The sequence below is a fragment of the Engraulis encrasicolus genome, chromosome 9 (genome assembly GCF_034702125.1).
Source record: "Engraulis encrasicolus isolate BLACKSEA-1 chromosome 9, IST_EnEncr_1.0, whole genome shotgun sequence".
NCBI lineage: Eukaryota > Metazoa > Chordata > Actinopteri > Clupeiformes > Engraulidae > Engraulis > Engraulis encrasicolus.
Window position 1 is genome coordinate 54,432,333 of NC_085865.1, and position 12,623 is coordinate 54,444,955.

The 12,623-nt window shown below is 41.4% G+C and overlaps 1 protein-coding gene across 1 annotated transcript in view; it reads left to right on the forward strand.

The window, feature by feature from the left end:
- Nucleotides 1-2,575: 2,575 nt before the first annotated feature.
- Nucleotides 2,576-12,623, forward strand: part of si:ch211-213d14.1 (POU class 2 homeobox associating-factor 2) — a 24,446-nt gene continuing 14,398 nt past the window's right edge. Inside the window, exons 1-2 of the mRNA XM_063206262.1 lie at nucleotides 2,576-2,713; nucleotides 6,083-6,183. Coding sequence (XP_063062332.1) covers nucleotides 2,605-2,713; nucleotides 6,083-6,183 — 210 coding nt within the window. The 5' untranslated portion in view covers nucleotides 2,576-2,604. The remainder of the gene's footprint in view (nucleotides 2,714-6,082; nucleotides 6,184-12,623) is intronic.

The following is a 12,623-nucleotide window of genomic DNA, read 5'->3' on the forward strand; positions in this document are numbered from 1 at the left end:
TATCATGTGGAATAAAAAAAATGCCTAATTTCACACCAGTGGTTGTTTTGCCTGGCTTGTATAATGTTATAAACCTTTGCAGTCATTTACTTATCATCAAAATGTGAACAAGTAAAAAGATTGGTACTCAAAACCTCTACCATAGTTTGAGATACATACTGGTAAGTAGACATTTTCTTTATAGTTTCCCATTATTAGTCAGCAAACTACAAAAAAGAAACCAACTAAAACTTGATGTATTGCATATTTTTGTGTATTTTGTTTTTCTTTGCAGATCTTGACGTATGGCGGCTCAACCTGACCTTTGGCATGTCATACTGTGAACTACAGCCATAGAGACTCTGTCTAAGTCACAATAAACCACCTCCATTCAGGCCCTCTGTAAGTTACGATAAGTAACCCATCACCATTCAATCACGTTCTGTAAGTCACAGTAATCACAGTGCACCACAACCAATGTTTCTCTCTCTCTCTCTCTCTCTCTCTCTCTCTCTCTCTCTCTCTCTCTCTCTCTCTCTCTCTCTCTCTCTCTCTCTCTCTCTCTCTCTCTCTCTTTCTCTCTATGCCATTATGGTACACTGCCATCCACACTCCCGGGTGTTTTGCTAAATATTTAGCAATTTCATCAGTTCTCCCAAATACTAAATATTCTAGTCACCTTGTAACAGACTTGCAATGAACACTCTAACCTGCAAGAAACACACTGAGCTGTCATGACACTCCTCCATTGTACCTCTGCTCCTATTTTATCCCCAGACAGTGTGCTGCTAGTGTTTTCACACACCCCTTTTTTATCAATGAAAGCATTAACTATTTTTAGTTATTGTTGTGCCAGCAGTACTGGTCTTGTAAGTGTTACAATAGACTCCAGTATTGATGTGCTGTTCTTTTTCTCTATGCTGTAGCAGCCTACTGAAAGGTCAGGCCTCCAAAAAGGTTTGACCTCTGTATGCTTCCTGGAAGGTTTCTTGCCCTATGTGTCATTGATGCCAACACGCAGTGACATGGTGACCATGGAGATCATAATAAACAAACAGGCATTAGGCCCAGGCGTAGGTGGGCTTTGAAACCATCAATGTGTCCGTACCGTAGGGTTACCTTTCAGCTTTAGTTACTTATATTTTTTCAGCAATTATTTAGGCACATAAATACCCAAGAGCAATTACAGTTGTTCTGATTATATATACGTGTATCTCTCTATTTAACAACCTCTCTGTCTACTTGCCCACGAGCCTATCTGTCTGTCTGTCAGTAGCTAACCCATGTCTAGAGAGAGAATGTAAATTTATGTATCAGTATGTTTTTACTGGTGTGTGCTTGTGCGTGTGCGTGTGTTTATTTATTGTCAATGTCTTATTTATTATGTTTAGTTTAACTGCACATTGGAGACTGGTCAAATGCAATTTCAATCTTCTGTGCTAACCCTTGTTACATAGATTTTTGTCAATAAAGTTAAACACTTTGACTTTGATTAGGCCTTGACGTCGAGCAGAACTACATACTGAGAGCAGTTTGGCTCAGCTGTTTGGGTCAGGGGGGGTTTGGACTGTGTTAACGGGCTACTAGTGGCTCATTTCGACTGAGCAGCCTGTTTCAACAGAGCACCTGCTCCAAGACCACAACCTGTCTGTCTACCCGCTCAGCTGTCCTACATTTCTTTATCTCTGTGTTATCAGCAACCCATTAAGCTGTGGACCTGCAGCTATTCATGTCACCCCCTCGGGTACAGCTCAGCAGCGGGCAAGTGTGCGGCAATCCCCTTCTAATGAACATACTGCATAGTAGACACCCACACATGTACACAGAGCAACATACACACCCCATTCCCACCACCACCACCCCCCACACTCAAGCCCCCACCCCCACACACACACATGCACATGCACACAACTATAACTCAAGCACGTTTTTATGAACTGATGCACATCACACATGAACACAAAACAGTGTGTCACACTAACATACAGTACATATGCACACACACAACAAATCATGTAAACTGGAAGAAGGTGCTGTACCATACAGTGCTGTTTGAGAAGAATTATATGCACGTTATTGAGTTATATTTGTGGTATTGTATACAAGTTCAAGACCTGTGGTGTTTCCTTCTCATTTGTGCAATATGTATTATGCACTATATTGTGTTTGATTCTATATGTTCAGCTACTCACACATTTTTCATTGAGTTTCATGTTCCTTAACATATTGGGCATATGCCAACTGAGCAGATTGTACTATATGTGGTTATTTAATCGTTATTCCATATAGACTCACTCATACACATCAGTGTAATGTCTTTGCTAGAAATTGCTAAAATATTTTCTGCAAAAGTATTAGAGTATTTCATGTACGTGTAGTCTTGTTTGACCATGGTGCTTTGCTCCCACCAGCTAATGCCGGGCTGTACCGTCTCCCCCTCCACTTATCTAGAACTTCGATGCAAATATCCCAGAAACGTCTTGCCATCGATTTGCATTTAACCAAATGATAAAGGTCACTTCAAAAACTGCTGTGCCATCTGCAGGTGTAAAGGACCAAAGCGAGAGCAGACCTGGCGTGCCTGACGTGCCTGACGTATGTTTCCTGACCAAAGGGTGTATTATTATGTATGATGTGCAGTCTCCAAACAGCGCTTCCATACTTGCGGGCACACACGACAGCCTTAGTACTGCGCAAGGCGCCCAGAGTACACTGACAGCCATCATGGAAGCAGGTGAGGGGGGGTCTTAATTATTAAATTCATTTTTTTCTGTACTATTACTGCTACTATTATGTGGTGCTGCCAGTCTTATTGATGCTCAGGTGCTCGGCTATCACTGTTTGGCATGAGAGTCTAGTTACCTCTGCCAAGGAGATTGTGTTTTCGGTCGCGTTGGTTTGTCTGTCTATCTGTTTGTCTGTCAGCAGGATGACTTGAAAGGTTATGCATGGATTTAGATGAAATTTTGTGGAGTTATTGGCATTGACAGAAAGGAACAATTGATTACATTTTGGTGGTGATCCGGATCATGATAAGGCCAGTTTTGGCATTCCAGTTTCTAACTCCACAAAATCAAGGCAGAAAGACTTGGAAAAGAAAATGGGGTGTAACATAGTGAAATGCTTTATCAAACTGCTTCCTTGGCGGAGGTCTGCAGTCTCTGAGTGCATTTCTAGTTGCATATGATATTAGGTAGTGATTGTTATTTCGTAACAGAAGTGTAATGTTTATGCATGGCTATGGACATGTTTTCTCTGTGGCATTACTTTGGCTGTGAATGATGGATATTGAAATATTGAATAACATTTGGTAAGTCAATGGCTGTTTACTATTGCAGCTGTGATATTCAGTTATGCTAGTCCCAACCTCTGGCATGGTAAGGGTTAAACTCTCATCATAGAACCTGAATGGTGGTCTGACAAAAAAAGAACGGAAATTCATAAGCAATTGAGCAATTAAGTATAATTGGTTCTATGTTAAAGCGACCTTGGGTTCCTTGAAAGGCGCTATATAAAACCAAGTTATTATTATTATTATTATGATTGTAAAAGTCAGAATCCATCTTTTTTTTACCAGGGAGTGAGTTGTCACATCTGAGATCAGAGGAAAAAAAGAAAAGAAAGGAATGAAAAGAAAGCTATGAAGAGCATGTTCTTCACTCACAGACGTAGTGTAATGCTGTTCATCTTAATAGATGGCATACGGCGCACACATGCCCGTGCAAGTTTAATCTCAAACAAACATCATTAAGGCATCATGTAACAATAGGACATCACCATGAATGAAGCCCTGTGCAGGCCTGTGGGGGCATTTGGGTAGCGATGGAACATAAAAGTATCAGTTAAGTATTGTGCTTGATCGAATTTTTCACAACTGAACTTTGCTTTGTTAATGTACATACTGTATGTCATCACTGATGCATTGCTTCCAAACTAGAGAGAGCTATAAAACATAGCTGAATTATTACAATTTTCAACCATCTCAATTGATCTACAGTGTTGTGAAAAGGAGGATGATGTCCTATAAGACCAAACACAGACTAAAGGGTTTAATTTGATAACACCTCTAACATCTTAAATATTAATATTATTTTATCGTCTTAATTTTGTTTTATATTTATTATACTGTACAGATTACCGTTTTTTTGTACTGGAGGGAGCGTTTGTCAGAACATCTTAGTCACTGGTTCCTTTATTTAACAGTATGAACCAGTTACCACATTTGATATTTCCATGTGACGAATGCATTTCTTTTGTCTTCTCATGAATGGTGTGCCCCAAGGTCTGTTGCCTGAATTGAATTGAATTGAATTGAATTGAATCGAAAACTTTATTACAGACTCAGAATGTTCCATAAATCCAGACATCTATACCAGTGCTTACACATTTCAGAGAAATACCTTGTATCACTCTGCCTGGTAAGTGCAGATATTATACCATTACTTCACCCAACAAGTCTACCCATACATCTATACATGAAATTCCTCAATAGTGCATGCAAAGTGGGGACATTACTATTTACAAATAAAGTGCCAGCACTTGTCCATCTTGGGAGCTTAAGGAGAATCCTAAAGGCGTCCTTATATGCCACCTGCAGCTTCTTCAGCTTTGCTGTGTGGTATTTATACCATACGTGTGCTATATAAAAAGGAGTGCACTAGGCTCTGAAGAGATTGACCTTAACATCATCTGTGCACATATGAAACCTGCGTGCCAACATATTGGTTTATGCTTACAATTTATGGCACTGACGCTGGATATCGTCATCATCACACAGGTCACCAGTGATGATGTGGCCCAGATACCACACTTTACTCATTGCATCAAGGGAGCCTTTAGATAGAGAAAATGTGGGAAAGTTTTTAGCTTTTGGTCCTCCTTAGTTCTTACAATTAAAATTACACTTTTTATGATTAAACTTGGTGTCAAATAAAAAATGCCTGAAAGCATAGCTGTTAAAATGTGGAATTAGGATTTAAATATGCAGACATTTTACTTCCCAAGGTTTACAATTTTCCATGATGAGCACCTTTTGATTGTGAAAACAGTGTTGTTGGCATGGGAACCATATTGTGATTTACATAGATGATCCTATGATTGTTAACGACATTGTGAATCATGGGAGACGTACTAGACTAGCACGTTTCAGTTGACATCAGGATTTCCCTCCTTTTAGTCTTCTAATCTTCTAATTTCAGTCTATCTGATTTTTTTAAGTTTATTTAAAATGTATTTCATTTTATTAAAGGATCACCATTAGCTTATGATGCAGTGTTCATGGGGTCCCCAATTAAATGTATATTATGTTGCTGTTAAGCTGATGATGCACAAAGCAACCTATGGGCTATGCTACCAGACGGCATACTGCCATTCCAATGCAAAGTGCAGTAACTACATATTTAGTCAAAAATGAGTTTAGACTGAAAATGGTCTGCATGACACCTCTTTTATCTTGTGACAAATGCTTCCGGTCCATATGTGTTCCGTTTTACAGTTATGGCAATTTCAAAATTGTAGTAGTGCCATTTTTCACATTAAAATCACGACAAGGGAGCTTTTGCAGTGTGCGAGTATTTTTTCTCCTTTTCTCCAAAATTGTAGTAACTACAATATCCAACATAGTACCAATACTTTTTCTCAGTTTCAATGTTGGTGTAGTTACTGCACTTTGCCTTTGTAGGGCAGCATAGTATGACTATACTGCCGGGCACCAATACAGAATAGATCATCATGGCACGTTCCGTGCTGACAAAGTATTCAACAGTAAAGTTTCCAATATTTGTTGCCCAAAAAGTTGCCTGCTATAGTCGTCACCTTTATTTTATTCCTGAAGCATTTCTATTTTTTTAGGTTGGAAATCTAATGAGTCCAGGAATGACAGAATAAATGTAATGCCCTCTTTGCCATAGGGAAGTTTTATATAGGAAGAAAGGAGGAAATCCAATGCAATCCTCATATCAAAAATACAGCATAATACATACATTTTACATGGCTCATTTCACATTTAAAACACAAATTCAGCAACAGCCATTTATATGTTTGTCTGTGGTTACTAAAGAAAAAAATAGCAAAACAAAGCAAACATGACTTTGTGTTTTCCCAGAGTACTCCAGGCGGGTGTACCAGGGGGTGAGAGTGAAACACACGGTGAAAGACTTACTGGCTGAAAAGCGATCGCGACAGACCACAGGCCCACGCTACAATGTAAGCTTTTTTTTTAACTTTCACTCTTTGTCCTCTCCCTCAGTCATTCTCCTCTCCATCTCCCTCTCTCTCTCTCTCCTCCATCCCTCCCTCTTTCCCTGTATATGTCTTTCACTCTTTTCTTTTACAGTGTGTCTGTGTCTTACACAACCGCAGACAATCTTCGTCATTTGCCCATTATCAGGCTGTGTCTATCGTTATTTACCCATGGCTTTACCTTCTTTAGCTCAGCAACAACAGAGAACACATGACCCAAAGGCCCAAGTACAAGCCCCCTCCGATGCACTCCTCGGCTGGCCTGGCACACTCCTTTCTCTGGGCCCTTAAGCATGCCTCTAGTCTAAATCCCTTCAGTAAATAGTGACAATGAGCCCCGATGGGCCCGGGGTGAAAGGGAGTGTGTGTGAGAAGGCCCGGGGTGAAAGGGAGCCATTCGTCTCCCCAACGTTTCACAATGCAGGTGGACGACAATGCCGCCAACAGCGCTGACACACACACACACACACACACACACACACACACACACACACACACACACGCACACACACATACACACACACACACACACACACACACACACACATACACACACACGCACACACACACGCACACGCACACGCACACGCACACGCACACGCACACGCACGCACACACACACACACACACACGCACACACACATACACACAGTGCTGCCATGGCTGCTGGTCATGAACCCTGCCGGGTTGTCCCAAGTTTTTCTGTGTCTTGTCGTTGGGCTGCGTGGCTATGCAAAGCTTTAATGTCTGTGGTGCGTGCACACACACTCAGACACACACACACACACACACACACACACACACACACGCACACACACACACACACACACACACACACACACACACACACACACACACACACACACACTCACAGCGGCACACCTGTGTCACTGCTGCTGTTGCTACGTGTATTGTGCGACCCAGTAGACCACGACTCTGTCCATTGTTCCACCTGCAGCACTCTCAACTTGCACACGCACATCTGCCTCCACAAAAGGTCTCAAGGCTTTGCGTTGCCCTGGCTTAGACAATATGCGTGTGTGTGTGTGTGTGTGTGTGTGTGTGTGTGTGTGTGTGTGTGTGTGTGTGTGTGTGTGTGTGTGTGTGTGTGTGTGTGTGTGTGTGTGTGTGTGTGCTTGTGTGTGCTTGTGTGTGTGTGTGTGTGTGTGTGTGTGTGTGTGTGTGCACGTCTGTGTGTGTGTGTGTGCACGTCTGTGTGTGTGTGTTTGCACGTGTACGTTTGTATATGCCTGACACCCCCCACCCCACCCCACCCTGTTCCCTTAAGGTCATCATGTCTCCTTAGCCAGGGGCCTACATGCCTGCTCTCGTTAACCCTTTTGCAGGGACTTACTATGACTCCATGGTCCCCTAGGCCAGATAACAAGAAAGAAGTAAAAGTAAAAGTAAAAAAATCATCTCAAGGTAGATGACAGCAGGTATATCAGGAGCATTGATTGTAAATGACATGGAAAAAATAGCTGTATTGAAGACCTGCAGCAACTTTGAAATGAGCAGAAGATTTTATTCTTTTTTGACATCTTTAGTTTTTTTATTCTCTCAGTCTGAGGCCAGATTGAACCGTCTGGTAGGCCACAGCCGGCCCAGGACCTTATGTTTGACCCCCCCGGGCTAGAGCTTCAGGGCCCCTTTGACTCTCGGGCCCCTGGGCCTGGGCCCAGTAGGCCCATGCAGTAATATGTCCCTGGCTCTCAGTAATTACTGTTAATGATACCGACCCTTGTCCCAAAGCAGTTGTCTTTATTTCAAAGTTTACTCTCAAATTTTGAGCTATTGTTTGACTTGTCACCCCAAGAGAAAAAAAAGGGAGAGAGACTTTGGCGGTTACTTGACTAAGCCCTAAGGCGGGGAACACGACTAATGTGACAATTATAATGTACTTAAAAAGTAATTTTAATCGTTACAAACTTATTTGTTTGTTTTTGTTCTCATATTATACTTTTTGCAGTAGTATCATGTGATGCAATGTTGAAAATAAGTAAGGAATAGGAATACATCTGTTCTGTCTTACACAAGCAAGAAAAAAATACAAAAAATTTACAATTACTTCGTCTGTTGTTCTCTGTCTGAGAAGATATTTTTGAAAATGCTTTGATTTTGGCCTTTTGTTTACACGTAAACTGAGTTTTACACTAAGCATTTCAAAACAATGTTAAGAAAAAAAAACAATTTACAAGAATAAAACACACCTGTCACAATGGAGTTTTTATTTTTATCTGCATGTCGTGTTAACGCGTGAACAGATAAAAAAATCCACATTTACAAATATCTGCATCTGCAGGTGAATTTAACCTTCCTTCAGTGCCTGGCTCAACCATCGGCATACATGTCCAACAAAACCCTCCCTGTGGAGACATTTATTTGAGCAGTGTTAGTCTGCTGTAGCATTACATAAGCCATTGTGCCTATGATAAAAGAGACAAAAAGATACATTTTCACTGCAGTTGTCGGCCTATGCAAACATGGCTTTGTAAGGAGTTGGTAATGGATGTGTAAGTACCACAAAAGGCCTGTGTACCTGTGTGTACTTGTGTGTGTGTACCTGTGTGTACTTGTGTGTGAGAGAGAGTGTGTTTGTGTTTGTGTGTGCATGGTTGGCAAGGTAAGGGGGTGGGCATTCTATTGAGTGAAGCCACGCTGAGAACAGACCACACAATACACAGAGGGCTCTTTCACCTCAGTCGTGTGTGTGTGTGTGTGTGTGTGTGTGTGTGTGTGTGTGTGTGTGTGTGTGTGTGTGTGTGTGTGTGTGTGTGTGTGTGTGTGTGTGTGTGTGTGTGTGTGTGTGTGTGTGTGTGTGTGTGTGTGTGTGTGTGTGTGTGTGTTTGTGCACGCATGTGTGTGATTTTGTGTGTGTGTGTGTGTGTGTGTGTGTGTGTGTGTGTGTGTGTGTGTGTGTGTGTGTGTGTGTGTGTGTGTGTGTGTGTGTGTGTGTGTGTGTGTGCCTGCTACCTTTTCTCATGGAAGGGCAAAGCCAAAGCCATCTGCCCAGCACACACACAAACACACATACACCTTTGCCCTCATTAGTCAAACTCAAGTCCAAACATGGTAGAACAGATGATTCAGACAGCCAGTTTCACTACTAGGCAATCTGAAACAGGGCCCAGCTTCAAAGCTATTGCTACTACTACTATTATTATTAATGATAATAATAATCATGATAATTACAATAATAATAATAAGAAGAAGAACTACAAGAACGATAATGATAATACATTTTTGTCAGTTCATGTATTTAACATAGAGTGCAGTATTAACATACAAGATTTGGCAAAAATGTGTCCACAACTTCAAAGGTTATGGCACATCTGTAAAGTATGCACATACATACGCACATATGGCCAAGAGAGCAGTGGGCTTCTGCCTCAGCAGAGGGAGGCAAAATAAATAAAGACCGTCTATATGTATTCAAGATGCTGCTCAGATTGCTTCATCAGTTTGGTAAGAAGACATAGGATTGCATTTGTTGCACAGTGGCATTGTACAGTAGCGATGACGGATTACTGCACGGCCCTACCAGACCCGGCACCCAGGGGCCCAAGAACCAAGGGGGCCCTGAAACCCTCTGCGCTACAAAACACTTAATTATGTGACTATATTTATGTCTTCAGATTTGGTTAAGATTGCACATTTAACTACGGTATTTTCAAATGTTCCCCCCAAACCTCCGAGGCCCTCTAACATCTTTGCTAAGTAACCCCCACAACTTTTGGAAACTTGTGAGTCCATGTAGGGGGGCCTTTCTTGTTGTCTGGTCCAGGGGCCCATGGAGTCATAATCCGTTCGTATATAGTCTTGTTAATATACCGCTCTATTTGATGCACACACAGATAACGCTGTTATGGTATTGACATTGCTTTAATATGATATTGTTGACTTCTATATCTACAGTCATATACCAACTGTGGTAATACCTTGAGGTGTACAGCTCCTTATTTGCAGTGTAAATGTTCAGAGTGAGGCCAGTGTGTGTGTGTGTCAAACGCACGCAAGCGCACGCGCACACACACACACACACACACACACACACACACACACACACACACACACACACACACACACACACACACACACACACACACACACACACACACACACACACACACACACACACACACACACACACACACACACACACACACACAAACTGTCCAGGATTTGTTGTAATTTATCATGCTACATGCAAATGCTTTTTGTAAATGTTTATGTTGGGTGTGTTTGTATATTAATCACCTTGTTGTAGAGATTTCTGTCATAAAATAGGCTACTATGAAAATCATCCCAGCCATGTTTACCAATGTGCGACTGTCACCGTCTGTATGACTCCTAGCAGTCGTCGCTCCTGTCATTACTCGTAATGCTGGATTCAGGAATGAAAGGAGATGGCTGTGCATGTTTTGTTTTTCTCCTGCATGATGCCACACAGGTGGCTACTTATATATTTGTACAGTAGGCAGGACCGGATTAGTGCACAGGCTGGATATGGCTGCAGCCTAGGGGGCCCCACCTGCCAGAGGGGAGCTGATTGGCCAAATGAAAAAAAAACATTAATTGTATTAAAGACACCGTATTGAATAAAATTGTCTGCCGACGAGTCGAATAGATTATCAAAATGTATTAACCCATTTTAGCCTGATGACTCGTACAGTTGAGGACGATATTACAAGCCCCCCTCCTGAAATTAGACATATCTCTTCATTGATCATTGAGAATGATCATTATTAATAAATGTGTGTTATTCTGGAAACAAATACACCATGGAGATAGTATCCAATAAGTTAAATTTGGACTTTTCCATTTTCACAATGAGTTTAAACAAAAAAGTGTAAAAATGGCAAGGACAAAATTATTAGCCCCCTTATCATTAATAGTCAATACAGTGCCATTTATGAACAAAAAATGACACCTGGCGCTTTGATTAGTTGTTAACTATGTTGGCACATGTCCTACCAGGGATTTTGGCCCATTTTTTTCATCGCAAATAGTTAAGCTGGTCCAAATGGCATGGATGTTGAGGATGGACATTCATTTTCAGCACTCTTCAAATACTATCTAAAGGATTGAGGTCTGAACCACTCCATGACCATGGTTTCAGTATCCTTGGGAACATTTGAACTATTTTGGATGTACGTTTTGGGTTATTATCTTATTGAAAGATCCAGTGAAGATCTTAGCTCCCTCTATGAGCACATTTTTGCAAGGTCACTTTCCACATTCTATCATAATTTTCAGTTTTTATGGTGCCGTACACCCAAACAAGGTTTCCTGTGGCTGAGGCTGCCACAGAATGATGCATCCACCACCATGTTTAATTGTGGAAACCATCTTATAACGATTCAAGGCCTATCCCTTTCTTCACCTGACAGAAGCAGAATTCATGCATCAAAGCAGGTGCAATTGAATATCATCAGATGAAAGCGGAGATGTTCAAAACTCATTTTTGACTTTCAAATGTTCACAGGCAAAGCCCAATAACACTCTGATATGTACTGCCTTTAGTAATGGGGTTCTTCTGTGATGATGGCCCCAAAGCCCAATATGATGACAAGCCCTAACAACTGTCTGTCTTGGTGGGGGAAAAACTCCAGGTGAGGCCAGGTCAATTACAATCATCTAGGCAGGTGTCCAATGCTTCTTTGGTCTAATGAGGCCAAGCAGTTTCTACAGTTACACACAGTGGTGGGGCATCGAGTTTAGTCTGTTATTCAGCCTCAGACACAGGGAGTCTGGGTCTGAATCTGGACTGCTGGGTCTTCCAACAACATTGTAACCCAAATCATACATTTAGATTAGTTCAGAGGTTCTTCAAGGACACTAAAACCATGATATTGGAATCACCCGCTCATAGTCCAGTCCTCAATCCCATTGAGAGTCTGTGGTTAATGTCTATGCTCAGCATCCATGCGATTTGGACCAGCTAGAACAATTTGCAGTGAAGAAATGGGCCAAAATCCCTAGTGGGGCATGTGCCAACGTAGGTAGCAACTTATCAGAGCCTGTTGTCAGTTTTGGTTCATAAATGCCGGAATATTGACTATTAATGATCAGGGGGCTAATAATTTTGTCCTTGTCATTTTTGCCGTTTTTTGTTTAAACTCATCGTAACAATAGAAAAATCCAAATTCAACTAATTGAACATTATCTCCATCAGTGTATTTGTTTCCAGAATAACAGAAACGGTTAATAATGGTCATTCTTACTGAGAAATCAAGAGAAATGTCTAATTTCAGGAGGGGGGCTAATAATATCGTCCTCAACTGTATATGTTGTTTAACCTTTGGTGCCTGGAGACACGTATGTGCTGCGTTCAGGCTCTTGAGATTTTAGCTTTTTAAATAAAAATGTGGGTATGTTACAGTTGAATGAACACATCCTAATGC